General features: G+C 41.0%; 2 protein-coding genes across 7 annotated transcripts in view; one reads left to right on the forward strand and one right to left on the reverse strand.

Moving 5' to 3' along the window:
* si:dkey-178k16.1 (protein 4.1) overlaps positions 1–9,900 on the forward strand; it is a 50,734-nt gene extending 40,834 nt beyond the window's left edge. For 4 of the 6 annotated variants that reach the window (XM_052595221.1, XM_052595222.1, XM_052595224.1 and 1 more), the window contains 8 exons: positions 89–1,303; positions 3,138–3,527; positions 3,900–4,145; positions 4,333–4,392; positions 4,575–4,661; positions 4,759–4,839; positions 7,370–7,486; positions 7,837–9,900. In XM_052595221.1, the coding sequence (XP_052451181.1) occupies positions 89–1,303; positions 3,138–3,527; positions 3,900–4,145; positions 4,333–4,392; positions 4,575–4,661; positions 4,759–4,839; positions 7,370–7,486; positions 7,837–7,842 (2,202 nt within the window). In that variant the 3' untranslated portion in view covers positions 7,843–9,900. Of the gene's footprint in view, positions 1–88; positions 1,304–2,468; positions 2,520–3,137; positions 3,528–3,899; positions 4,146–4,332; positions 4,393–4,574; positions 4,662–4,758; positions 4,840–7,369; positions 7,487–7,836 lie in introns of all 6 variants that reach the window. The other 2 variants (XM_052595225.1, XM_052595226.1) reach the window with 1 other exon arrangement.
* Positions 9,901–16,777: 6,877 nt separating this feature from the next.
* The window catches only part of cntn3a.1 (contactin 3a, tandem duplicate 1), an 82,557-nt gene continuing 71,979 nt past the window's right edge, over positions 16,778–27,355 (reverse strand). The window contains exons 14-23 of the mRNA XM_052594266.1: positions 27,220–27,337; positions 26,946–27,104; positions 25,478–25,627; positions 22,241–22,311; positions 21,672–21,906; positions 20,959–21,074; positions 20,437–20,623; positions 19,771–19,883; positions 18,444–18,612; positions 16,778–18,190 (exon numbers count right to left, since the gene is read on the reverse strand). Coding sequence (XP_052450226.1) covers positions 18,099–18,190; positions 18,444–18,612; positions 19,771–19,883; positions 20,437–20,623; positions 20,959–21,074; positions 21,672–21,906; positions 22,241–22,311; positions 25,478–25,627; positions 26,946–27,104; positions 27,220–27,337 — 1,410 coding nt within the window. The 3' untranslated portion in view covers positions 16,778–18,098. The remainder of the gene's footprint in view (positions 18,191–18,443; positions 18,613–19,770; positions 19,884–20,436; positions 20,624–20,958; positions 21,075–21,671; positions 21,907–22,240; positions 22,312–25,477; positions 25,628–26,945; positions 27,105–27,219; positions 27,338–27,355) is intronic.

Here is a 27,355-nt window from a genome sequence, read left to right on the forward strand (position 1 = left end):
GAAAATATATGCGCTATATAAATTACAGAAGAGGGTGTTGTTGGTACTGATAGGCCATTGAAATTGTTCACTCTATTGATATATATAGGCCTCAGAGGATTCCCTATTGATTAAGAAGCAAGATGGTTGTCAAAGAGACCTGCCTCTCAGTAAAAAAGATGAAAAGAGTCCTAGAGTAGCTTCATTAGCCACTGGATTCAACAGAGAGACAGAAGACAAAATGAGAGGGAAAACCATCACCACACACAGTGTCATAGGTGTAGCACAAAGGACCACAACAGAAACCATCCTATCTCCAGAGAAGCCCCTGAGAAATCATGCTAAAAGCCCTGCTTTCAGGTACAACCATTTCCAGGGTTCCGGTTCTTTGGAGGAGAAAGCATATGATAATGGGCACCCTCAGGACAGATGTTTGTCAGATAATGTCATTCATACAAATGGATGTGATGAATATGCAACAGAGAGACTCGGGGGCAATAAAAAGTACATGGGGGTAACCAATAGAGAAGACAATGACTTGGCAAGGTATGTAGAGAGAAGCTTCGGAGAGGCTTCTCCCAATGCAGCCATGGACAAATATATGAGAGATCGATATAATGAAAACCGGTGGGAGAGGCAATGCTGTGAAACTGAGTCAGAAAACACCGGGGCAACCTTACAGAAGCAAACATCTAAACCGGATTCAAAGGGTAAAGGCTCAACCATCCAGAGACATGATTCTACTTCAAGCGAAACATCACAGTCTGAGGTGAAACGAATCGTTCCACTGAAGCCTGAGAGGTCAAAGAAGTTGAAAGGCAATAAAGGAGTCAAGCTGCAAGGACAACCGAGTGAGAAACGCATTTCAGGATCATTTGATGACAGTGAAGGGACCAAGTCTAAGGAGGAGCAAGGTGGCTTTGAGAATGCCTTGGAAAGCTTGTCGCAGCCCAGAAATTCTGCAGCTTTAGAAAGCACTGGAACTTTTGCCAAGCAAGACTGGGCGAGTAATCTTCACAATAGGGAAGTCAGAGAATTTAGCTGTCAGTCTCTCCAAGACAGGCCCCAATTAAGGGATCTCAAGAACAATGCAGACCACAGACACTGTATCGAACAAGATGAGTTTCTTTTTGAAGATCCATTGTTTATGTTTGACTTTCCCACCAATTCAGCATTTCCAGCCTTTGACCAGATTCCCCCTTTATACCCACCTGTAAAATCCCAGAGGGCAAGAGATACACGTATCAAACCGATCACCAAAAGCGATTCTGGCAACAGTCTTCACAAGAGCTCCACAATGGAATCTTCCAAGAGGAAACCAGTGGTAACAACTGCTTGATAATCTGCTTGTCACTTCACAGGAACTAAAGCATCGCATGAACTTGCATATCCATGTCTATAGTTTTGCATAATGCACATGTCAGTAAACATAAGCAACCTGTTTCTGAGGAGAGTTGAGTAGAACAGTCAGTTTTTCGTGTAATCGTAGCATTGGCTGATAGAAGTATGAGGTACTATAACGGGTGTCTGATTGGATGAGGACGTGCCACTTCCTTTTCCTCTCCTTCCTCTGCACAGCTCAACATCTGCTTGCGCTTTTGAGAAACACTTAGGATCTTCCACATAATCTCCATTGCTTAAGCTTCAGGCTTCCGTTCCACTAACTTTCCACTTGATGTGTGGCCTTTCCTTCCAACATACTTTCTCTTGTTCCCTCTTCCCAGGCATGTAGGGAATGGTTGTTGCAAGGAATCAAAGGCCTGTGGACCATATTGTTATGCTAAAATGCCATTTTTGCAAACAAAAGGGCTTCTGCAAGACTTTCAAAAATGGCTATAGTATTGTTCATAACTAGGGCTCTGAAAGTTGATTTAACAAGGAACGGTTTTAGCTGTCATTTAGAATACAATATGCCCAGCTTCATGATTAAGGATTTTGAATTTGCTCTTTGACTTGGCTGGAAAATAATTGGTCAGTAATTTATTTCACAACAAACTGCAGGGAACCTTGAGGGCTTTCTCTTTTTTTATGCAAAAGCCCACTTAGCTGCAATTTCAATAGACACCAGTTTTCAAAAAAGATAATACTGTATTTCGCTCAACATTGAAACTGAAAGAAACTATATATATAAAAAACAACACTTGGACTAGAAGAGCCTGAGGAATAACCATGCAAAATTATTGTCTAATATAGATATAATGTTCTGATTGATTAAAAGGCTCTTTAGTGGCACTTAGTGCAAAATTGCACCCAGCTGCCATAATATATTTTAACTTTCAACTGTTGTGGTGCAATATGCTGTACGCTCTAATTCACACTGTTCAAGACTCTTTGTCTACATTTGTATCTGTGTCAGTCAGTGTATTCGGTCAGTTATATAAATGTCTGGTTGTTGATTCAGAGCCTAATCTGGGCTCCTTCCCTGTTATCTCAAATTTCAGTGCACTAACTTTGCATTGCTCTTCCTATTATTTCATCTCATATTCCAGGAGCCCCTTCCCACTCCAGCAATTCATGCGGAGCCTCAGGAGGAAGCCCAGGTGCCTCATTTTTCCACTCATCTTAGCTACTGCTATACCTCCTTGCTAACCCAAAAGCTTTGATTTTCACATTTTTGTACACATAATCACTAATATTTGCCTTATATCTTCTGCTCCCATCATCATAGCATGAATTAAGTGCATGATCCAAACCATCCTACACACCAATCCTACACAGAAACGTAATTTAATGCATCCGCCACATGCATTAATTCCTCGGCACAGTTTAGGAAGTTGCCACACTTAGCATGAATTTAACATGAAGTTGGCTATACACACACTGAATTTGCTGTGGAGGAATAATATATGAACTAAGCATAAAGAATTGAAGTACTCTACCCTTGGTTGAACATTTTCTATCAAGTATATTACTGTCTCAGTTTTTCCTCAGAGACATGTAACACTTCTGACATTTCAGTTAGTCTTTTGAGTTGAACTAACCCCTGCATCCCTACTAGATTCTTTAACCATCAGTCACTACAATGTTGTCTCATTCTTGTCTTGTGAAGAAGATGTAACATCCATTACACTGCCTTGTTTTACCTGTTTCTCAGTCAACATTTGCTCTTGTAGCATAGCTGGTTCCTTGCACCAAGACCTATTTTTCTGCTTCTTCAGAGAGAGCCCTGGGAGAGACGCTTAGGATCAGTGTCAGAAGATGATCCTGACCCAGACACTCTGTACCTGAAGGAGACCCACCTGGGCATTGAGCGCAAATGCTCGAGTATCACTGTTAGCTCAACGTCCAGCCTGGAGGCTGAGGTGGACTTCACTGTGCTCATGGACTTCCAAACGGGTATCGAGGAATTCTCTAGAGGCATGACTGAGCTGGGGGAGAAAGACTTCTCACCTGAGTTTGGCCTCTCTGACCGTACCACCCATCCAGCCTTTATACTGGGAGCAGATCCTATCTACCTTCCAGAGGAGAGCTATGTAGAAGAACCAAGGCCCATAGAGAAACCAAAGCCTGTTGTAGAACAGAAGCCACCGGGGGAACGTAAACCAGAGGTAGACAAAGTGGCTGGCTCACCCAATCACTGGTCAGAGTAAATGTGTAAATGTGCTAATTGATGCAGTCACATCCCATTTTTTTCTCACATTCTACAGGGCATCAGAACAAAGCATGAAATTACATTGGAATTTGAGTTCATGATTGATGCTAATTCCATTCCATTTGATGCTGCCCTCCATAGTTCTGTCAGTCAGTTCAGGTTTGGTTTCTTTTGATTTAAGAATGTTATGTTTTTCATTGCTTCTTATTCTTTTCTTTTGAACCATGACTCACCATATGCTGCCAAGTGCATTTGATTGGCACCATGTTTCTTAAATATCATGATCATGCCCAGGTTTCAACTTAATCTGTTTCATTTCTTTCCCAAGCCTTTTGTTCCTAAGAAAGCTCCGCGTTCAGTAAAAGCTGCCCAAGCCCTGAGGAAAGACTCCACAGAACAAGCTAATACCCAGTCGATGAGACGGGAGAGCTCGGAGTCACCCCCAATCCATCCTCTCAGCAGAGAGAGCAGTGAAATCATTGCTTCCCAAGCTCTGAGGAGGACTGAGGTCAAGATTGAGACTCAGCCCAATGGCTCCGAGGTCACCACGACCATAATGGAGATTGCAGACCAGGTAAAGATTTTTAGCTTATCAATTGTACTTTACTGGTGATAGGTGATACTGTATGATAGGTTATAGGAACATGCTTTGAAGACTGTAATTATGTAAATTATCATAAATTACATAAATGACTGTAATTATGTTCTTTTATACTTACATGCACTGTGGTGCATCCTGTAACTTTTGTTTGCTGTCTTAGGACCATGGCATCAGCGGTTTGCGAGAGGCCGCATACTCTGTGACAGAGAGAATCTCTCCTGTAGGTATTTTCCTCGGGTGAACTTGAGTTTCCATACCTCCTTCTGTCAATGCCTCCGCTCTGTCACTTTGTCTTTTGCTTTTATTTCCACCTTTAGTTCCAGAGTTTGTATAAAATATATATAACACTACCATATAGATTTCTCGTTTTGACAAGTGTTTATTCATTATATTCTTGAACAGGTGAACCTGGGATCATTAGCTAGAGATGGTTCACCTTTAATGGTCATTGAGAATGTAACATCTGCAACTACAACTCATGTTACTAAGGTATCTGAAACAAATATCTTCTGGTAGTCCGTTTTTTTTAGGAAAGGCCTTCTTGGACGGTTGAAAATGTACATATATGTGTGTTTCTGTTTTGTAGACTGTGAAGGGAGGCTACTCGGAGACAAGAATTGAAAAAAGGATTATCATTACTGGTGATGACGATGTTGATCAAGATCAGGTGGGTGCAGAAGGAAGGTGCGATATATGATTTATATCAGCTTCAGAATGGTTCACTAAAAATGAATATCTTGTCACCATTTAGGCTATTCATACACAGAGCATTCCAAACCTGCAAGACATTCATAGTTGGAACACAATTGTGTTGATTGAAAAATTGTAAGAATTTTTAAAAATAAAACCTGAGATATTTTTTGTCCATTCATTGAAAGTAGCCTCTTACTCTGTTGTCAACAGTGCAGTGTCTGGGACAAGTTGCGTAGTAAGACAGTTTGCTCTTGCATGAACAGCCATTTTTTTTTTTTTTTTCACCCAAAGCAGTTCACATTGCTTCATAAAATCTGGAGTCACATGGATTTCTCTTATGATGCTTTTTGGAGCATGGATGTTTAGACTACCTAGACAAAAATCTCGGTCACACTTTTGTTGTTCACATTAGTTTGGGGTCCAGTTCTCACTACTATCATATATGACTCTTGCCTTAATAGATTCTTAATAGTTAGTAATGTAGTTAGGTTTAGATGTGGGGCAGGACTAGGAGACCTAAAATGTGGTCATGCAGGATAAAGGTCCTTCCACACTTGAGTCCAAAATTTCTGTATGCATTTTTTTCATATTCGTCATCCTAAAAAAATCATCACACAGAGAAACCTGAGTTTGATGCATGTTAATTAATTGTTCATAATTATTTTGTTTTCCTCTCACTTCTAAAAAAAGAGAAAAAGAAAGAGGAAATATTGGGTTAATAATATTCAACCCTGAGATAGTGTAGAGAGGAAGGAGAGATCCAGCTTCTTATCAAGGCACTACGGAATTTTTCCAGGCGATTCAAAATTTACTTCAGGATGTCAGTGGCTCAAGTCAAGTCAAGTCAAGTTCATTTATTCGTCTCCCTTGGGAGAAATTTGGTTTAGAGACAGGGTACTGCTGCATAGGCAGACATAAAACATATAGACAACATAAAACATAAAACATCCAACAAAGGAGAGGGAACATAACTGGCAACCAGATGGGGACCAAAGTGCAAGAGGATCAAGGTTCAATACTTGAAGTACATTGCAATTACAATTACACATTTAAAGTGCAATGCACAGTAAAGTGCTGGTGCATGTTAAAGTGGGGTGCACAATACAGTACTGATACACATTCGAACACACACTACAAATGCTATACATATTAAAAATTCTGGTACGAATTTAAAAAGATGCTGGTACATGTTACAGTTCTGATAAAAACCTCCCTACATTTGCTCATTAATGAGCTTAACTGACACTGGGACAAAAGAATGTTTGAACCGGTTGTATTTACATAAGGAGACCCTGTATCTTCTCCCTGAGGGCATCTGCGAGTATTCGCTGCACAAAACATGGGAACTGTCATTTAGAATGTTTTTTGCCTGAGTAAGGACAGCCTCGTTGAACAGTTCCTGAGGGTTAAGGGGGGGGGGGGGGAACCCATAATCCTGCCCGCTACTCTGACCAGGTTGAGAATCTGTGATTTAAGTTTGACACTCAGATTACCAAACCAACTGGTGATACCATACCGTAAGATAGACTCTATTGCTGCCCTATAGAAAATTAACATTATGTTTTTACTGACACCAAACAACCGCAGTCTGCGTAAAAAGTGGAGGCGCTGATGGATTCTGGCGCACACAGTGGCTACTTGTGTCTGCCAGCTCAGGTCACTATCAATGTGAATGCCTAGGTACTTGCATGAATTTTGTTGAGTAATGTTATTGCCATGGCTCAATTTTATGCTTTGCTAGAAATATGATGTATGAAGGTTTCGTAGGCAGTGTGTAAATGTGATTGACACAACTTGAGGTCGTATTTATTTTTTAACATGCGGAAATTTTGGACTCAGTGTGAAAGGACCTAAAGGCATTAATATGGGCTTTATACTAATATACAGCTAATTTGATATAATATGAATAGTAATAAGTAACTAGTTAGTAGTAATGAGAATTGGTTCTTAAAATAAAGTATTCTTTTACTTACGTTTTACTTTTTTATATTATATTTAAAAAATATTGTCATTTGTGTTATGAAGATGAACAAAGGTCTTATGGAGTTGGAATAACTTGAGGCTGAGGAACTGAATTTTCTTTTTTTTTTTTTGTCACCATGAAATGGTTATTTTTTTCATGGATTATTATAGTGTTTATTTTAAATGATTTATCTATGAACATAATTATTTTAAAATAAAAAATACCCACAAGAATATGAACTTCACCTCCCCTCGCAACAAAATCTCTTGAAAAGTAGTGGGTAATTCATACCCTCCAGCAATTCATCACTCACATGAGATTACAGCAATTAGAAAACAACAACGATTCAACTGTTTCTGATGGACAAAATCAAAATATGTTTTTCTTGTTATAGAAGCCATTTCAAAATATGTCACATTAGGAAAGAAAAGCAATTTCTGTTTCAAGCTTCCTGTTAATTAATTAGTCAGAAAGCATATTACTAATTCATTAGTTGCATGTTTCTCTCATTTAACTTGAGAAATAAATGGCTTTCTCACAGGCGCTTGCCATGGCAATAAAAGAAGCCAAGCAACAGCACCCTGACATGTTGGTAACCAAGGCTGTAGTTGTCAGGGAAACAGAATCTTCCACTCAAGATCCACATGAGGAATCGAAGGTATTTGTCACCGCTAGCCTCTGCATGCACAATTAATCCATCCATTTTGAAAATGCATATTATGGTTTCACTTCAGTGTTTATCTGTCATATTGAGCCTGCTGGTGTACAGCAGTTAGACAAGGGTGTAATGACATGTCAAAACCAGTTCAGTCAGCGCCGTGTGTTAACTCTAGGTGGACGGCGCTGACAAATACACTCTTTCATTTTACTGCAAACCATGCAGTTATCAAAAATCTATGGCAAGCCTTATTGTATTCCATCTTACAACAGCAATCACTCATTGGCAATGGAGTCTTCCAATAAATGGTTGTGCTACATGATCTGTTCATTTGTTTTTCTCTCCATTAGTCCTGATCTCCTCAGTTCTCAGGACTTCAACGGGAAGCAACTGTTCCTCATTGACTGCCAGAGGGTCGCCAACATCTACAGACCTCCGCTTCCACTTACATACACGACACTAACATTTACACATGCACACAAACACATGCTGCCTCCCAGATGTCGGAACCTATTCCTTCTCATGTTATTTCTATTTTGTGTCTACATTCGCTGTGGTGACATACTGGTTCAGGAGGCACACGGTCTCCTTGGCTGAGGACCGCCGGGGAAGGACAGACTCAGCATCACATCGATCAGACGATTTAGCCGCCATTGTAGTCTCTTGCTTTTTCTTCACGAGTGTGAAAACTAACCAAGCGTACTATCGACAGCCCGATGCTAACATCAAGCATGAGGCATGGGGTTTTTTGATGAACATTGCTGAAGATTTAGCTTAGTGGAGTGACAGTAGTGTCTATTGAGTAGTTTTTTCTAGGGTTCATTGAGATATAACGCAGAAGATCTTTTTGCAAATACTGTAGGGAAAAGCCTAGCTAGTGTACATCCAATATGTCATGCTTCTCTGATCAACAAATGTTATGTTGCTGTTAAATTCTGAACCTCATCTGCATGTGGCAAAGCAGGGTTTAAAATGTTTTCATATACAACCAACTAACTAAAATCTCTGGTCCTTATAAACCAGACAGGAAAATGTATTAATGTGTGATTGGTCCTCTGAAAAGTGTTTCTTTCCATATCAGACATAATATGGAGATAGTGGACTTGCACATTGTTCCAGAATTTTGATTTACTGATGTATTAGTTTTTTTTATAGATGTCTAGATTTTTTTTTGTGTTTGTTTTATTTCAGAAGCCCTTACATATACTCAGTAGATATCATGAACAGAGAAATATTTAAAGTGCCAATTTACCGTCCAAACATTTCAAGGTACCAGTAGTAATCAAGCTTTAGTTTTTAGATTCAAAATATCCCCAAGTATGACATTGGTTTGAAATGCACGATACAAAAAAAAAAAAGACGTTTGCTTGTCGAATGCTCCATTTCATCTACACATATTGTTAAACTGTAAAAAGTCCAAAGAAACCAAACCTAATTTGAGTCCAGTACATGCTGACACACTGACATCAATGTTTTATGTGCATTAACCTTAAGCATTTGAACAAAGTACAATTTATTAGGACTGCAGAAAACTTTATATTTGTTTCCCCCAACAAGCTGATATTTAACAAATTCCCTACTGCTCTATATGTTTGAGACTTCTGTGATTTCTTTATTTCTTTTTACAATGTCCCTTCCCACACAATGCTGTGCCCACGAACTAATGATTTTTAAACAATTAAAACAGTTTTGTTAGATATTAGATCTTTTTATGTGTAAATGTCATGAGCCTGTGGTTTTCAGTGAAGCGTGACCCTTGAGCCATGATTCTCTTTACAAACGTTCCTCTGTGAAAGCAGTAGAGATCCTGGAGGAGACAGGACATATATGTGTTCTAGTATTGAATGGAATTGCGTGTATTGCCAAATTTAAAAAAAGTTATATTAGGATGAAAGAAGGTCAGGATAGCTCTTAATAAACTTTGCTAACATGGTAAAGGCTTGCTGTTGTGTAACTAATGCATTCAGGACTGTGCACTATGTGAAAATAACACTATACACAACCTGCAGGTATCAGAAGGGAAATTTGTATAGCTCATACTTCCAACTTGTACAGTTGCTGATTTTTGGGGACACGGGAGCTGTTCTTAATTATATAAAGAAAAGAAGTGCCATGCAAAGGTTGATAGTTGGATTCCTAATCAACCACAACATTCTTTCGCCAGCCCATTTGCAAAGCGTATGTCAAAGTTGTGTCTCTTTACAAGGCAATTTCCTCGTTTACGCTGTACACGTTGAATTTAAGATGTGAACTTTGAGGAGAAAAAGTTGAGCGTAGAAAAGGACTTTTAGCATCAATTCCCCTGAGATTCCACCTGCAGACACTTCTGTTTACAATGCTATCCTCTACTTTCTACTGCTTGGTTTTGTGTGTTTGCTGTACAGTGTTCGAAATAAATAAGATCCATCCATGTGGTCAAGTCTGCTATTTGTTGCATTAGTTAAACATGACATTACTGTAAATTGTGTATTATCCAACAACAAATTATATACAAATCTTTTCCATTTTAAGAAATGTTATTATTAGTTCTGTCGCACTGCCCTCTAGTGGTCTACTGAAGAACATACTTCAAATCGTCAATATATATATGTAGTATCATGTCTCTAATTTCACAAAACACTTCTGATTTTGAGCACAAAGGACAGTATATTTGTTCCATTAAATATTAACAAACAGTACAGAGTCGTCACCAGTATCATCAGTTATCATCAGGATTAACCCAGTAAAACTTGGCAAAAGTAAAAATTGAAAGATTAAATAAACTGATACCGAATAGCTAAATTCACCATTGTATTCCCAACTTTGCTACTTACATGATCAATGCAGAATCGTAGACCGTTTTGCTAAGGGTAGGGTTGTGCAGTTTCATGTCCACGTTCCACGTATATATATATATATATATATATTGTAACGACAGATAAAAGAGGAGGAAGCAATTGCAGGCGATCAGATGTAGTTTATTGAGAAAGAGAGTCCAGGATGTTGGCAATGGCAAGGAAGGTCTACGGTGGCGTGAGATGAGCTGGGTGGTGAAGTCGGCGGTGCAGGTGAAGGTGGTCAATGGTTGAAACCAGGAACAGACCGGAACACTGACACGAGGACGACAACACTTAATCCACTCCAGCACACGAACACGGAAGACGGTAATCCAACTAGGACACGAAGACATGAGAGAGGATCTGACAACAGAGAGAGAGCGAGGTGAGTATAAGTAGCTGAGGTGTGATGAAGGTCAGCTGGAGCGAGACAATCAACACCCAGGTGATGACAATCAACTAAACGAGCACATGGAGACAACGTAAGTACAAAAACAATCACAAAACATGACACGGAGGAAACACTGGATTTCCTACCGTGACAGTACCCTCTCCCCTAGGACGTCACCTGACGTTCCCAGCCTGCTTTACCTGTAGATTGTAATCATCTATAAGGTGGTGATCCAATATGTCCCGAGCAGGAACCCAGCTTCTCTCCTCCGGACCGTAACCTTCCCAATCCACCAAGTACTGAAAACCGCGTCCCCTCCGTCTAGAGTCCAGAATACGATTAACCGAATAGGTGGTCTCCCCATTAACGAGACGAGGCGGGGGGGGAACCGGAGCAGGCGGATTAAGACGGGAAGAAATCACCGATTTAATTTTGGACACGTGGAACACGGGATGAATCCTCCTGTACGCCGGAGGAAGGCTAAGACGCACGGTTACCGGATTAATAATCTTGGTAATAGAAAACGGGCCAATAAATTTGGGAGCAAGTTTGTTAGAAACGGAACGCATAGGAATATTCTGGGTAGAAAGCCACACTCTTTGACCGACGACGTAACGGGGAGGCTTCGACCGGTGGCGATCGGCCTTAGCCTTGGTGCGCGACCTAGCCTGGAGCAGAGCTCTGCGAGCTCTGGTCCAGGTTCGGTGACACCTCTGGACTAGTGCGTGTGCGGAGGGGACCGAAACCTCGGATTCCGTACTGACAAAATTAGGTGGTTGGTACCCTAAACTACACTTAAATGGAGACATGCCCGTAGATGACACTGGCAAAGAATTGTGTGCGTACTCCACAACTGAGAGTTGCTGACACCAGGACGAAGGATTATTGGAAACCAAACATCGCAAAACCCTCTCGACATCCTGATTGGCTCGTTCGGTTTGACCATTGCTCTGGGGATGGAACCCGGAAGAAAGACTAACAGTCGCTCCTAACAATTTACAAAATTCTCGCCAAAATTTGGACACAAATTGGGGACCCCTGTCAGAAACCACGTCTGTCGGGAGGCCATGTATGCGGAAGACGTGGTCAATGACAGCTACCGCTGTTTCCTTGGCTGAAGGTAATTTGGGCAAGGGAATAAAATGAGTCGCCTTCGAGAACCGGTCCACTACGGTTAAAATCACCGTATTGCCTCTGGAGGGCGGGAGGGCGGTGATAAAATCTAGCGAAATGTGGGACCAGGGTCTTGAAGGGACAGACAGCGGTAAGAGTAACCCATCTGGAGGTCGATTGGAAGTCTTACCAATAGCGCAAACTGAACAAGCCAAGACGAAATCGTGGACGTCACGAGCCATACCAGGCCACCAAAATCGTTGCTTGACTAGAAATCTAGTTCTACTAACCCCTGGGTGACAAGCAACACTGGAACAATGACCCCACTGGAGAACGTCTGACCGTAACCCCTCCGGCACAAACAATCGGTTCGGTGGGCAACGAGCCGGGGGCGTTACCCCTTCTAAGGCGGTCAACACCTTCGATTCGACCTCCCATCTGAGCGCGGAGATAATGATGGTCCCCGGTAAAATGGGCTCGGGAGTAGCAGTACGATCGGAACGCTCAAAAAGACGGGATAAAGCATCGGGTTTGATGTTTTTGGAACCCGGCCGGTAAGAAAGTGTAAAATCGAAACGACCGAAAAACAATGCCCACCGAGCCTGCCTGGAGTTAAGTCTTTTGGCGGTTCTAATGTATTCGAGATTCTTATGGTCCGTCCATACAATGAAAGGTACACCCGACCCCTCAAGCCAGTGACGCCATTCTTCCAGTGCAAGTTTGACTGCCAACAACTCTCGATTGCCAATGTCATAATTAACTTCTGCAGGAGATAAACGGTGAGAATAATACGCGCACGGATGCACCTTTCCGTCTGAGGATGCGCGTTGGGATAACACTGCTCCTACCCCCACCTCTGACGCGTCGACCTCCACTATGAATTGACGTGAGCGATCAGGGGTGACGAGAATGGGAGCTGAAACAAAGCAGCTTTTCAGTTTGGCAAACGCAGCCTCAGCTGCGTCTGACCACCTGAACGTCAAACTAGGGGAGGTCAAGGCGGTCAGAGGAGCGGCTAGTTGGCTGAAATTGCGAATGAAACGCCGGTAAAAATTGGCGAACCCCAGAAATCTCTGCAGGGCCTTGCGAGACTCTGGGGATGGCCAATTTACCACAGCCTTAACCTTCTCAGGATCCATGCGAACACCCTCAGTCGAAATGATGTGTCCTAGAAAAGAAACAGACTGTGCATGAAAAACGCATTTCTCCGCCTTGACAAACAATCCATTCTCTAGCAACCGCAGAAGCACTCGTCGTACGTGTTGCACGTGTTCCTGGAGAGACGAAGAAAAAATCAATATGTCATCCAGGTAAACATATATGAACAGATCGACCATGTCTCGCAACACGTCATTAACGAGTGCTTGAAAGACTGCCGGCGAGTTGGTTAGCCCGAACGGCATAACGCAGTACTCAAAATGGCCTCTAGGGGTGTTAAAGGCAGTCTTCCACTCATCCCCCTCCCTGATGCGGACCAAATGATAAGCATTACGTAAGTCCAATTTAGTGAAAACGGACGCTCCCTGCAACCTCTCAAAAGCTGAAGACATAAGCGGTAAAGGATAGGTATTCTTTACCGTTATGTTGTTCAGCCCTCGGTAGTCAATGCAAGGTCGCAAGGATCCGTCCTTCTTTCCCACAAAAAAGAACCCCGCCCCCGCTGGAGAAGAAGAAGGGCGGATAAACCCCGTTGCTAGAGAACTGGATATATATTTCTCCATGGCCGCCGTCTCTGGAATAGACAAAGAATATAACTTGCCCTTAGGCGGAGAAGTACCTGGCAATAACTCTATCGCACAGTCATAGGGACGATGAGGAGGAAGAGAATCAGCACGAGACTTACTGAACACCTCCTTCAGGTCGTGGTACTCCGCGGGCACGCTAGCCAAATCCACTGCTTCCCCCTGAAACACAGACTCAGAAACATTAACACCAGCAGACAAAAGACAAGACAAATGACATTCCTCGCTCCAGCTAACCACAGATCCAAGGCGCCAATTGATCCTGGGGTTGTGTTTCTGAAGCCAGGTGTGACCGAGAACGATGGGGGATTGAGGTGAGTCCGTGATGTAAAATGATATCTCCTCAGTATGGTTGCCAGATGTGGTGAGGGAAACAGGTAAGGTGGTCTGAGTGATGACTGGTAGTCTGTGTCCGTTGAGAGCAAAGGGTGCAATGGGGTGTTTGAGGGAGGTGAGAGGAATGTTAAGCTTACAAGCGAACTTGAAGTCCATGAAGTTACCCTCTGCCCCAGAATCCAACAAGGCGTGATGCTCGAGTGCGTGGGTGGACCACCGTAGACTCACCGGAAGGAGTGTCGATGTAGATGAGGTCTTCCTGGCAGAGATCCCACCCGATAGTAGCCTCCGTTTTACTATCGGGCTTGGTCTTTTACCGGACAACGCTGGATGTGATGTTCTTGACTGCCGCAGTATAAACATAGTCCCAGGGATCTCCGCCTGATCCTCTCCTCCCGGGAGAGCCGAGCTCGCCCCACCTGCATGGGTTCATGATCTCCCGGTGGGCTGACCGCAACATCTGAGCGCTGATACTGAGCCTCCGGTCTGTTCGCGAGAACTGTTCTCCCCCTCCGTCTGGTGGCTTGATCGAGTCGATTGTCAACTCTGATGGTGAGGTCAATCAGACTATTGAGAGAAGTGGGGAGCTCGACGGCGCGGATCTCCTGTTGGATGCGGTCAGCCAACCCATGCAGGAAGTGATCCCACTGCGCCTCTTCGTTCCACTTACACTCCGCCGCCAGGGTGCGGAACTCAATCGAGTAATCGGAGACGGACCCTTCCCCCTGACGTAGGTCCGTGAGAAGGCGAGCCGCTTCCCTCCCGGCGACGGAGCGGTCGAAGACCCGTCTCATCTCTTCCGAAAGGGCGTGGAACGAGGCACAGCAGCTGTCTTGGTTTTCCCACACCGCCGTCCCCCAGAGGGCAGCCCTTCCCGTAAGTAGTGATAAGACGAATGCCACCTTCATTTCCTCGGTGTAGAACGTGCGGGGCTGCATGGCGAAGTGCAGAGAACAATGAGACAGAAATGATCGACAGAACTCTGGCTCACCCGCATATTTCTCCGGGATGGGGAGGCGTGGTTCGGGCTGGGAAATCCCCCCGGAGACGATCGGCGGTGTGGGTGGCGTGGGAGGCGCAGCGGGTGACGGTTGTTGTTGGTGTTGCGTCTGGAGAGCGAGCTCGGACACCTTCGTCACCATTGCTTGGAAGGCTCGACCCATCTCATCTATCGCCTTGTCTTGGCGATCCATACGACCCACAGCTCGTTGCAGAAATTCTTCCAGATGAGATGGGGAGCGGTCGCCTGCTGCTTCCATGATGGTCAGATCCTTCTGTAACGACAGATAAAAGAGGAGGAAGCAATTGCAGGCGATCAGATGTAGTTTATTGAGAAAGAGAGTCCAGGATGTTGGCAATGGCAAGGAAGGTCTACGGTGGCGTGAGATGAGCTGGGTGGTGAAGTCGGCGGTGCAGGTGAAGGTGGTCAATGGTTGAAACCAGGAACAGACCGGAACACTGACACGAGGACGACAACACTTAATCCACTCCAGCACACGAACACGGAAGACGGTAATCCAACTAGGACACGAAGACATGAGAGAGGATCTGACAACAGAGAGAGAGCGAGGTGAGTATAAGTAGCTGAGGTGTGATGAAGGTCAGCTGGAGCGAGACAATCAACACCCAGGTGATGACAATCAACTAAACGAGCACATGGAGACAACGTAAGTACAAAAACAATCACAAAACATGACACGGAGGAAACACTGGATTTCCTACCGTGACATATATATATCAACTCAGAATGCTGGTTTCCAGAAAATGCAAAATGCAGTTTCTTCCGCTTCCAATTCCTGCGCTTGATCAGATGGGCTACCTAATTGCGCCCAGATGCAAACAAGAAAAAGACTTAAACAAGAAGTTGTTTTCTAAAGGTAGGACACTTTTCTTTTCTTTCTTAAATTAAACCTTTTAAACTTATATAACGAAATAACATAAAGCCAAAGGTTACGAACCACTTTAGTTGTAAATACACAAACATATGACTTAAAGGTACAGGTTGTAGGACCTGCCACTAGAGGGCGCACTACCAAAACAATAACAATCGCGTGGTTTCCTGATGCTAAGGAGCGTGGAATGATGGGATTTGTTGTCTTCTACCCAACCGCTGACGACCATCAATCAGACGGAAAGATAAATCACGGATTTAACGGATGAGGTAAAGTTTTATAAATGTTGTGTTTGATGTCATAACTTTATTATATTGAATCAGACCTGAGTAATGGAAAGTTTACAACAACATTTTTAATCATATTACATACAAAGACGTGATCAGACTATGGATCGATGCCCTGCGTTTGGCGTGTATGCCCCATAATACGTTTTCTGTAAAGATATGAATCAAAACAACTTACCTGTCGAGTAAAACACAAGCGAGATCAGCATCTCTTTCTAGTTGAAGTTTGTCGCGAAGCTCTCTCCATCTAGAAAATGCAACACCGACATTAATCCTCGCTCTTTCTCTCCTCTTGTCCCAAACTCTTCTTGGGTCGTTTGGTTGGCCCGTACGCAAGGTTAGTATGTCCATCACACTAGTCTCATTAACATGTTAGGCTACAATATAAATAAATAAAATAAAATGCATGCACAATGCACTATTCCAAAAATATGCATTTAGAAAATAGACAGGAGGAATTTATTTAATGCTGACTAGCTTTTTCACTTTCAAAAGTATTCAGCCAGATGCTGCCTGTTTTTGTAGTTAGCCAGTGGTATGTTTCAAAGTTTCAGTATTTTAATAATTCAATTAGGCATGATAAGCTCATCTTCAAAATAGTAATCAGGAGGCCCTTCGACCTTCTCACCTTTTGCCCCACCCATAAATTTACATCCATGATGGTATAAAATCTGCATTTTATAATATTAGAAATTACGATGTCTCACTCACAAGTATCTTACGAACATTACTTGTGTTCCTTCATTTATTAAAAGCAGACAGTCCATTCAAATACTGTATTTCAAGCCACTACAGAGCCAGTTCATGCTAAACAGCTTGAAAATAAAACATAAGCATTATGTCCTGTGTATTTAATGATCACAGCAATTACCTACAGTATAGAAAGCACCTTAACGGAAAATGAAACGCTGGTCGTTTACAATCAAAATATCTGTTATACATCATCAAATAATGGAATTGTAAATGAACAAACTAAACCAGAAAAGAAATCAAGACAACTTTTTAAGGCTGTTCTGGTCCTGAGGATATTTTACATACTGTTTCTCATTAAAGAGGCACACACACTAGCACAACAAAGATTTCAGTGCATGACTGAAGGAACAACCAGCTCGAGCTCTTTTACTGTATAAGTAAGGCCAGCAGCATTAGCGTCGCTTTTCCAACAGACAAGGGGGGCTGGTCAACACCGGGGGACTGTAAACTCTGTCTGATTTGAGGACAGCTGATTAAATGGGTTGATGGTTGTGGCGAGTGGGGCGGGGCCGAGAGGCGTGGGAACGAGGAGTGAGGCCAGGTGTAGTGATTGGAGATGAGCTACACCTGCGCCCCACCGCCAGTATCGAGTCCCACGTAGGAGATGGAAGGATATAAAACTGGAGCGACTATAGTGAAGGACGAGAGAGGACCAGGCCTGGGACATTATTTTATGTTTTGGCTTTTATTTGTGCGCGTCAGTCGCCGTGAGGGGCTGACGCGCTGTTTTGTTTATTTTTGAATATTAAAGTCTTTATTTGATTGTGCACCGGTTCCCGCCTCCTTCTTCCCGATGAGTACAAAGGTCATATCGTTACAATGGTCTTACAATGAAAGTGTCTGTGAGGTATGGCAGTAGGGATTCTCTTCAAAGGAGTTCATTAAGTATTCCCAAGCTTCTTGTGGAAAAGAGCTTCTTGTGTGTGTGGTTCTCCACTGCCAACCGTCTAATGCATGAATATGGATTCATCTTATCCAAACAGATGTCCTTGTATGTGAATCCCTAAGAGTGAACGCTATGTCATTTTATGCCCTTAAATATCCAGTTCCTGGTTAGATACCACTTGGGTAACATCCGTCAATACATTTATCCCAAAAAATGCAATAGCTCCTTCTCCACTGTCTCAACTGCTTTGGTGTCAGTGATCAAAACCAGATTAGTAAACGTCCTCTTTTAAAAGCGAGAGGAAAACTTTCCTTCTGAAGAGTCTCTCTTTGTAAAACAAACTGGAAAAAGACAAGTGGATGCACTTGTAGATGTTTGTACATTTCAGTTCATCCGTCATAAGAAAGTCCTGACCGTACAGTAGAGTGATAGTGTAATGAGGACTGGAAGTGCTTTCCTCTCTGGGGCAAACCCAATTGCATGTGCAACTGCGAAAAAAAAAAAAAAAAAAAAAATCATATTTTAGAAGCCAACAAAAAAACAAGATGTTTACAGTTTCAAATAGGGTGTGAAAGGTTTTCTACGCTCTTCTTTAATTTAAGCCAAAAGAATATTCACTTGCTTCATGTAATTTATATAATTACCAAAAACTTTACTGACACGATAGCCTAAAAACATCAAGCAGGAGTTCAGCATGCTGAAGGATTATGGTTCTAAATGCCATGAGGGCTATAAGCAGACCTGCTATCCTGGGGATGGTAATCTGTTTGCTGCTGCTTCCTTCTCCACCTTCACTGACTGGTTTAATCTGGATGATGTAATCCTCGTCCACAGGCAGAGAGAGCTCAAGAGATGTGCTGTTAGTCTCCACCACGCTGGGCCGACTCTGTCTGCTTTGCTTGTACATGACCTTCAAAACAACACAGCTGCTGTAAAACTCGGTTACACTTTATTTTTTTTATTTATTTTTATTTTTATTTATTTATTTTTTTTTTTTATTTATTTATGTCCTTGTTACAGTGTAACTATTTTCTGTTAGTAAACACTGAGACGTTTTTCTGTGGGCGGAGCTTAGGTGGAGGCAGAAAGATTCCCCTGGATGCTTCACGAACGCTAGCTTTTTTAGCTTGTTTTTTTAACAATGACTGGAGAAAATTAGATTTTACCTGCATATGTAAGGTCACTCACTGTCTGGGACTTTTGACTGATATTTGAAAAGGTTAACTTTAATGGATGAAACCAGATCGGCCGACCTGTGCATGCTCACTCAAAGCTTGGACGATCTGACAGGATTCCCTCCAGTTGAGTGACTCAGATCTAACTCACTGTGTCTATCTAGTCATGAAGATTTATATACATTTTAATTTCAGCAGGGAATTATTTTTTTTACAGCTACATTAATATTCCAGTCACAATTAATCATAACAATGCATGTACGATTAAACATATAAATCATCATCAGTTTGTTGACACATAACAACAAAAGGCAATACTTTATTTATCCTTTTTGTGTGCACTGCAAACGTGAGTATTTTTGACAATCGTTTCTGTCCAGTCCGCTCATGTTATTGCGTTTAACCACAGCTGTCATGGGTTTTTTGTCTGGCAGTGGCAGCAGGTATGCAACAAAAGTCCTAATTTGAGGCTGTATTATGTCGATTCTGGCATACAATATCACAACAAGATGATATTTTAAGCTCATGTAGCCGAATCTGCGCTGGTTTGCATTGGTGACCTCAAGTTTTCTCTGTTTTGTTTCCAGCCAGTGCTTTGATGTAATTGTCAGCCCTAAAAGGGTCTATACATTTAAGTTCAAAGTAATATTAATTAACTACCTGTACTTAATATATGTTTTAGTGTTTGGTTAAGGGTTACTTGCATGTAATTTTGTGTAATTCATTGATATTATAATAATAAGTACATGTAACGTGTAACAAGGACACCTTCAAATAGTGTTACCTAATGTTACCTAAAACCCAATAACATATGGTAATATGATCCGAAGCAAATATTCAACTATGTTGTGTTATAAACAGATATAGAGGCAGTGATTTTTGGATGTTCATACCTTATAGCCCATAACTTCAGACTCATTCTCCAGTGACTTGACATGATCCCACTTGAGGATGAGTTTAGAGTCTGTGGTATTCCACGTGACTTTGACTGGGGACTGACTCGGTGCTGGAGAAATATATTCAAAGAGCTGAACGTAACACTTCAGAGCAGTTTAAAACTCCTACACAGTTGTTTAGTTTGTTATGTTAAGTTGCACACATGCAGCAGCACACATAACACATAAACTTCCTTAAATGTTAATGTGGAGTTCATTGGTTCTTGCAAATGAAAACTAATCTCATTGGTTTTTGTGCAACAAATGATCATGTTTGAGCAAATGTTTAAGATATTTGATGAACTTCATGTACTGTTTGTGAATTGATCAATGCTTACGTGAATAATAGGTTAATTTAAAATAACTTATTTTAGGATTAATTTCTACGATACTTATATGAACTTAATGAAGTGTGAAAGTTTTGGGAGAATGGACTTTCAGTCCTAGTGGGAGGACCAAAGATGTAACAGTCTTTGGGGTTTAAAAGGACACAAGGTTAAGTAAATTATTTTCCTTTTCAGATGAACTATTCTTTTAATTTTCCTAATGATGAAAGGAAACACCCTGATATAGGGTGATTTTTTCAGATAATAAAACAATGGCCAGGGTCCATGTCACACTTACGGGGTCTCTTAGTGGTGACGTTCACCACAACACTATCAGGCCCAACACCTGCACTGTTATAGGCTTTGAGTTTGATGTAGTATGTACTGCTGGGGTCCAGTCCATGTACGACAGCATTCGTCCTGTTTCCCACAGTCCTCATCACACTGGCTGTGTCCGCTCTGTCCTTTGTTCTCCAATACCTCAGCTGAAATTCACAGTCAACTAGCAGTCATAATCAGCATCACAAAGTGTCAATCATTGATTACAATATATTGGAGCTGTGGTGTTCATGTGGGTCGTCATGTGATATATTCAGACTTGCTTACTGATTTTCTATTTCTGAACAGAACAAAATATCTGACATGTTCCTGCAATATATGCATTTTTATAGCATTGTTTATTGGTTGCTACTGCATTAAGAACATGAATAAAACTGGATGTGAGAATGGTTATAACAGCACAGGGAATATGCTTACACAACTTTGATGTAGAACAAACCCAGTGAGATTCATGAGCTTGCTTTAGTTGTGTTGTCCTCACCTCATAGCCCATTATGCGTGTCCTACTGGTGCTCCATGGTAAAGGCTTCCAGCTGACCTCCACTTCTGAGGCTGACAGGCTCTTGGCACGGACGCGATTGGGGGCACGACTCGGCTCTATGGTCAGAATAATCATTACAGTAATATCTCAGCATTTAGGCTCATTATGAGATCACTGATGCAGTAGCAAATGTTTAGCACTTTCAATTTGCCCTAATCAAACACTGCAACACTGAAGCCAATGTTTTAAACATTACATATACTTATTCATCCTTAAAGGTAATTTCTGCTCCATTGGCACAATCTTCCATTGTGTGAACAAACAACATTGATTGGGCCAGTAGACCTAAGGGTAGTGGTAGACCTCAATTATTATTATTATTTTTTGACAGGAATAAAAACAAGGCTGTAAGTGATAGAAGAACAGTGTGTTGAGTGGAGTCTACTGTCCAGAAGACTTTCAATAGACAAAAAGTCCATAAAATTGTGAGTTGTGAAAATGACTTGTAATTTAAGACCTTTATACAATGCGTGCCATTGTAAAACTGTAAGTCTATCCCAGTCATAGTCATCTGTGTTCTGTGATGCCATGGTGGGCCACCCCAACCAGGAGTAACATTTCCATTGTACCACAGAGACATAGTGTTTATACTTTCTGAAGGACTGAACTAGTGAATGGTCTTCAGTTGTCTTTGCGTATTAAATTGGGTTTACCTTCTTCTGCAGAGTATATAGTGGTCACATGTCCAAAAGGACCTTCTCCTTTGTTGTTGTAAACTCCCACTTTTACGTGAAATGGAGAGAATGGAGGAATGCTGTCATTTTTGAAGATGTATCGGGATGCATCAGGAGAAGTCACGGCCGCCTGCATCCAGCTTTGACCACCAAGCGGGCGAAAAGCAACCACGTAGCCGAACCCTGGACCGCACTGCAACTCTTCTGGGACTGGCTGGAGAGCCACACAAGTATCCGCAGACACAAACACAACACGGGGGAGAGAATAAGCAAGTGAAAGACGTATCATTATATCAGAGCAATGTTATACAAGAGGCTTTGTCTCAGTAAAAGCAGACTATGGAAAATCACTTGTCACATTCTGAAATGTAATTGCTTAAATCCATAAACGTTTTGTCTGCCTCACTGAAGAGTATGTGCCTTTTTTAAACAAGCTGTGTAAATCTGACAGCATGATGGGCCTGTTTTTGATGCAGGCCTGTGGACGGTCTACCACTGACAGCTACCTTTGTGCACTCAAATGTGAAAGCAAGTGCTTGCTTTGTTACCTCCCAAGTGATGACAAGTTCAGAGCGACTGCCACCTCCTCCACTGACTCTGGCTGGGGTGGTCCTTGGTACTATAGCGTTAAAACAAGAAGACTTTTTCAGCCAGTTTTACAAGATAAGAAAAGCCAGAAGTGCAGACAGGGCATTTTTCTCCTCCATCTGTTTAGCATGATGCCACAGAGACAGCTTCCTGGCTGCTTCTTGGTTCTGAGTGAAAAGGTTTAATATATAGTATAGTTGGAAGAGAACTATATGCCAGACTTATCAAATCTTGGAGAAGTGCCTTGTTTTATTTTAACAATCCCTGCTGACCATCCCAAAACTTATGAAGTTCCTAATATACTTTTTTGCCTAGAAAACGAAGCTGGAAATACCTTTGCAGTGGTATACAGTTATTGAACATGATTTAAATGAATATGTAAATATGAGCTGCACACTCATTTCAATTGCAAAATGAACACACAAAAAGCACTTTATATAATAGATTGCATTAAAGGGGTCATGAACTGAGAAACAAAAAATTCCTTTGGACTTCTGATATATAAGAGGTCATTGTTCTAATTAGTCATCTTTATAGCTTTTAAATTCAAAACTTTGGCGCTAGTCTAAAAACAGCTTATGTTGAAGATAGCTTGGACAAATGACAGCTTTTGGAATTTTCTACTCTATGATGTAGATCTGAAGAAGATCAACGCCTGCTTCGACATCACTGCCTGTTAAGCCCCGCCCACCAATTCACACATGTAGTGTTTATGAGAGAGACGAGCGTGCAGTTCTATGCAGAAAACAAACAATAAAGATGCTCTGAAGACGATGTGCCGTGCCAACCTGTGGAAAAACAGTCTTTGCATTGCCTTCCTTCTGATCCTAATATAAGGAAAGGGTGGATGAGCTTAATTTTTAATGAAGATTCAGATTGTGTCAGCAAGAATTCGGTCCTTTGTTCACTTCCAATGATTTGTTTACAAACAAGGCCCAATTCGATGTGGGATTATCAAAAAGATTGAAACTAAAAGAGGATGCTGTACAGTAATACAGTATACAATAATGTTGCAACACACAACTGTAAGTCACTCTTTTATTAAGTGACCACCACTATTGCTTTGTCACTTCTCATAGATCGCTTGATATGTATTGAGTTATCTTTGCATTTTTGACCTAAAACACTGCAGCGTCCATCTATCAGGAATATATGCTGTCAAAACACACAAAATAAGCCCATCAAAGCAGTGGGTGTTTACATCCGAGTCTACAATCCTCCACACCGATTGGAACAGAGCGCTCTGATGACGGAGGTCATCAAAAACAGGGCAGATAATAGATTAGTACTTCTAAATTGTTTTGTTTTTTTTTTTTGTCAAAAAATCTTGATAACACTGAAGTAATCCTCAGAGAACAGAACAAAATAAAAAAACAAAGGCAGTTCCTGAACTCTTTAAAGCAAACAGTATTAAATGCTATACAACAGATATCATTACAGCAAACAACATTATTAAACATGAAAAAAAAAGAGTGTTGCCATCAATTAAAATTACAACTTCAGTGTCTACTATAAAGCAGTTTTCCAGTGTGTTGACAGACTGAACAGAAAAAATTAACAAGAATAGTTTAACTTAAAAGAATGAGCAGCCACAGAGCCACATCTATCTGTCAGACTGTCACCCCCCATTTTCGGCATGGAGCCACAAATAACATACCCAAAATAAACAGCTTGTTGCTCATGAGTCTTTCTGACTAGATACATAATCAACATATGTTCACAAAGCTGACACTTCAAAGTTTGCGGTTCAAGAATCAGAATCACTCAGACTGTTATGATAACGAGATAAAAATATAAAAAACATATTTTTAAATGTATAAAAAAATATTGTTGATGTAGAATATGATTTTAGAAACATAATTAAGCCATAATCTGGATTTTTATTTTATCATTATTCTTTTTGTTTTTATTCCGCCATTATTAGCCTTTGTTCTGGTATTTCATGGTTTACCAAGCCACATTGCTTCAATCTCAGTATACATTAACCCCACTATTATTAAAAGTCTTACTATAAAAATACAAGAAATCATTTTCTTAAGACGTTATGTGAATTATTATGTCAAAATGCATTATGAAGAAGAACCGCACCTGCTATGTAGCTGCATTAGAGCTAATGTTAGCATCAAGCTACATAAGACAATTTATTAAAATATTAGTACACTTTTACTCAAAACTCACTTTAAACCACCAACGAGCATTTGTAATAACTTCTTTTTGCGATCAGATGTGGGATTTGTTTGTTTACTGTTGTTAAAATATGCTATTTATAGCCTTTTATATCACTGCACAAATTAGCATTTCATAGTAAATATTATTTATGGTTTTCAAAATGACTCAAATCTCAAGCAAATAACATATAAAGCATATCCTTTCGAAATCATGCGTTTATTATCTTTGGTCTTTGTGTGTAAACGTGTTTATCTGCGTTTGTTATGGTCAGATATGTATGAGGAAGGACACAGGAAACAGATTACAGGATGACGGGGCGGGATGAGATATACAATATGACTGACATTTTGAACAACAAATTGGCTTCTGTCTGAATCACAGTGTGAGCATGGAAGAGTGTAAACACACAGAGAGGCCAGGGAGCTGCTACGCTTCATCAGATTGCGTAAATTAGTGGAAAATGAATAGAAATTATGATTTTGTCTGAAGAAATATAAAGTGAACAAGATTAAATATATCTTTATATCTTCATGTACATGCATTTTTGGATTATAATCCCTTATTGACGCTGTTCATTGATGCTATGTGAACACACATAAACTTCTGCTGATGTGACAGACTATGAATGTGTGGTGAATTTCTATTCAAAATTTGACATTATACGTATTTATTATTTTGCACTCCTGACATAATTGATTTCACAGTTTGTCCAGAGTGTGATGTTTAACGTGCTGTGAAAGTGAAACAACAACAATTATCTAGTGCATTTGACGCTCTTTGACCGCAAAGGGGATAATCATTACAGATCATTGGTAGTTTGAAGTTTTTTTTTTCCAGCCATTATGAAGTTTTCTATGATAAACTGTATTGAACTCCTCTAAAACAAACAAACAAATTTTGTTATGGCCTGATTTTGTTTTAAACGATCACATCACAGCAGTTTGCAAGTGCCTGGGATTTACTTTTTTGGTGGTGGTTTGGGGTGGGGGGGTGGGGGGGTCAAAGTAAACATGCAACTCTATACATACACGTGTCCTTGGTCCTGATTTTTTGTGAGGGTTTGCTGGGTTCCCCGGTGCCTACGGAGTTAGTGGCCAACACTCTGAACTCATATTCAACCCACGGACTCAACTCCACCACACGGGCTGAGAACTGCTGCCCTCCCAGAGACTCTGGCACTGAGAAAAGAAGAGATATTTCAATATATTGAAGATAGCTTTTCAGAGCCGAAACAAAACAGTAATTTGAACAACAATTTAGAGACTGGGAACGTGGTCTGGTCTAATATGCAGCTTCTTATGGATAAACATGGACAGGAAGTGACAAAGTTTTTGGGATTAAAAGGAATCAAATGTTTTTACTTTCTTGTACCTTTGTGAAAAAGAACAAGAGTAACGAATGTAACTGCGATTCTATGAGTTCTGGATGACAGAGGTGCTTCAGAGGTATCTGTATCGCAGATGCACAGGTCTAATACAAACAAAGTCCCTCATGACCAGGATGATTCACGGTCCTCCCCTATTTAACCCCGTGACTTCCTGCAGACTGTCCCTATGCAATCTTCTCGATCTTCTCAATCTCCTGACACAGAGTGACAGAAAGTTCTGGCAGTATTCCAGAACTCATAGAACTTTAGTTTTACATTTGTAACTCTCATTCTGTTTTGTTCTTTCTGAGACAGAGGCATCATGTCCAGATTTCTGGACCAAGTGTAGTTTAAATGCAGCTTCCAAAGGACAAAAAATAGCAGAATAATATTTTTTTTTATATTTGACAATCACACCGGTGTGATTAGATCAAACAGTGCAGCACAGCATCAGCTAATAAATTAAACTCTTCATTCGCTGGCTGGCGCTGAGCCAGAGACAGACGCGTTCTTACAGCGCTGCATGATAGCCATTCAGACATGATTCTGATTCACGATTCAGACACGGTCAGAGTCGTTCAGAAATGTTTTGTTCACTTGCTCGCTGATTGAATTATCTGGCCAAATCTCTCATCTGAAACAATAAAGTGCAGATGTGTGTACAAATGTAAGATATTCATTTCACAATGTACTGTAAAGCGCTTGAGTGATTTTAATGGAAGTTTTTAAGAATGCCTGAACTCTAGCTAGACTGAATGACAATGTTTTTTGAAAAACGTTTATCATCTTAGTGCTCTGTAAAATGAAAGTGTTATAATTAGTAACTTACAATATTGTTTTTTAATGTACCTTAAATGCAAAGTCAGTCGTATCAAAAATATTTTATGGCATGACACTCATATCTGGTACTTAAGTTAAAAGTCGGGTTTTTATGTGTAGCCTAATTAATATATTACACTATTGGTCTACTTTGAAATACTTTGAAATATTGCTATCAATGCTAAAAGAATGAAAATAATTTTTAGGCCTTGTGCCAAACTAATCAAACTAACCTCAGTGGAGACTAAACAGCACCAAAGAATCATTATGATAAACTGTACATTTAATCCAAACTATTAATTCCTGCACACCTGTTTTGGCTGCCTGCCATCCGAGAGAGAAAGGGCTTCGGATCTGAATGTTGTAAGCAAATACAGGACTGTGGTTATCAGGGCCTGGACTCCAGGACACAAAGGACATTGTCTCTGTCACTTCATCGACTTTAATATCCAGCGGTGGGTCTGGAGGACCTGTGGAGAAATGATTATAGAATTTACACACATTTTTATTTTGGTAGGTTTTAACCTAGTGGTTTCTACTTTTGAATTTAATCTTAGTAGGGGTTTGTCTCTGGAAAAACATTACCTCGTACCACAACATCTGTCGCTAAAGACGCACTGTCCACTTTAGTCTGGACGGCACATGTGTATCTTCCTGCATGCCTTAGCTGGATGTTACGAATCATAATGTCACCAGCAGATGTCTGTGAGCAAAAAACTAA

Source organism: Carassius gibelio, chromosome B23, assembly GCF_023724105.1.
Source record: "Carassius gibelio isolate Cgi1373 ecotype wild population from Czech Republic chromosome B23, carGib1.2-hapl.c, whole genome shotgun sequence".
Lineage (NCBI taxonomy): Eukaryota > Metazoa > Chordata > Actinopteri > Cypriniformes > Cyprinidae > Carassius > Carassius gibelio.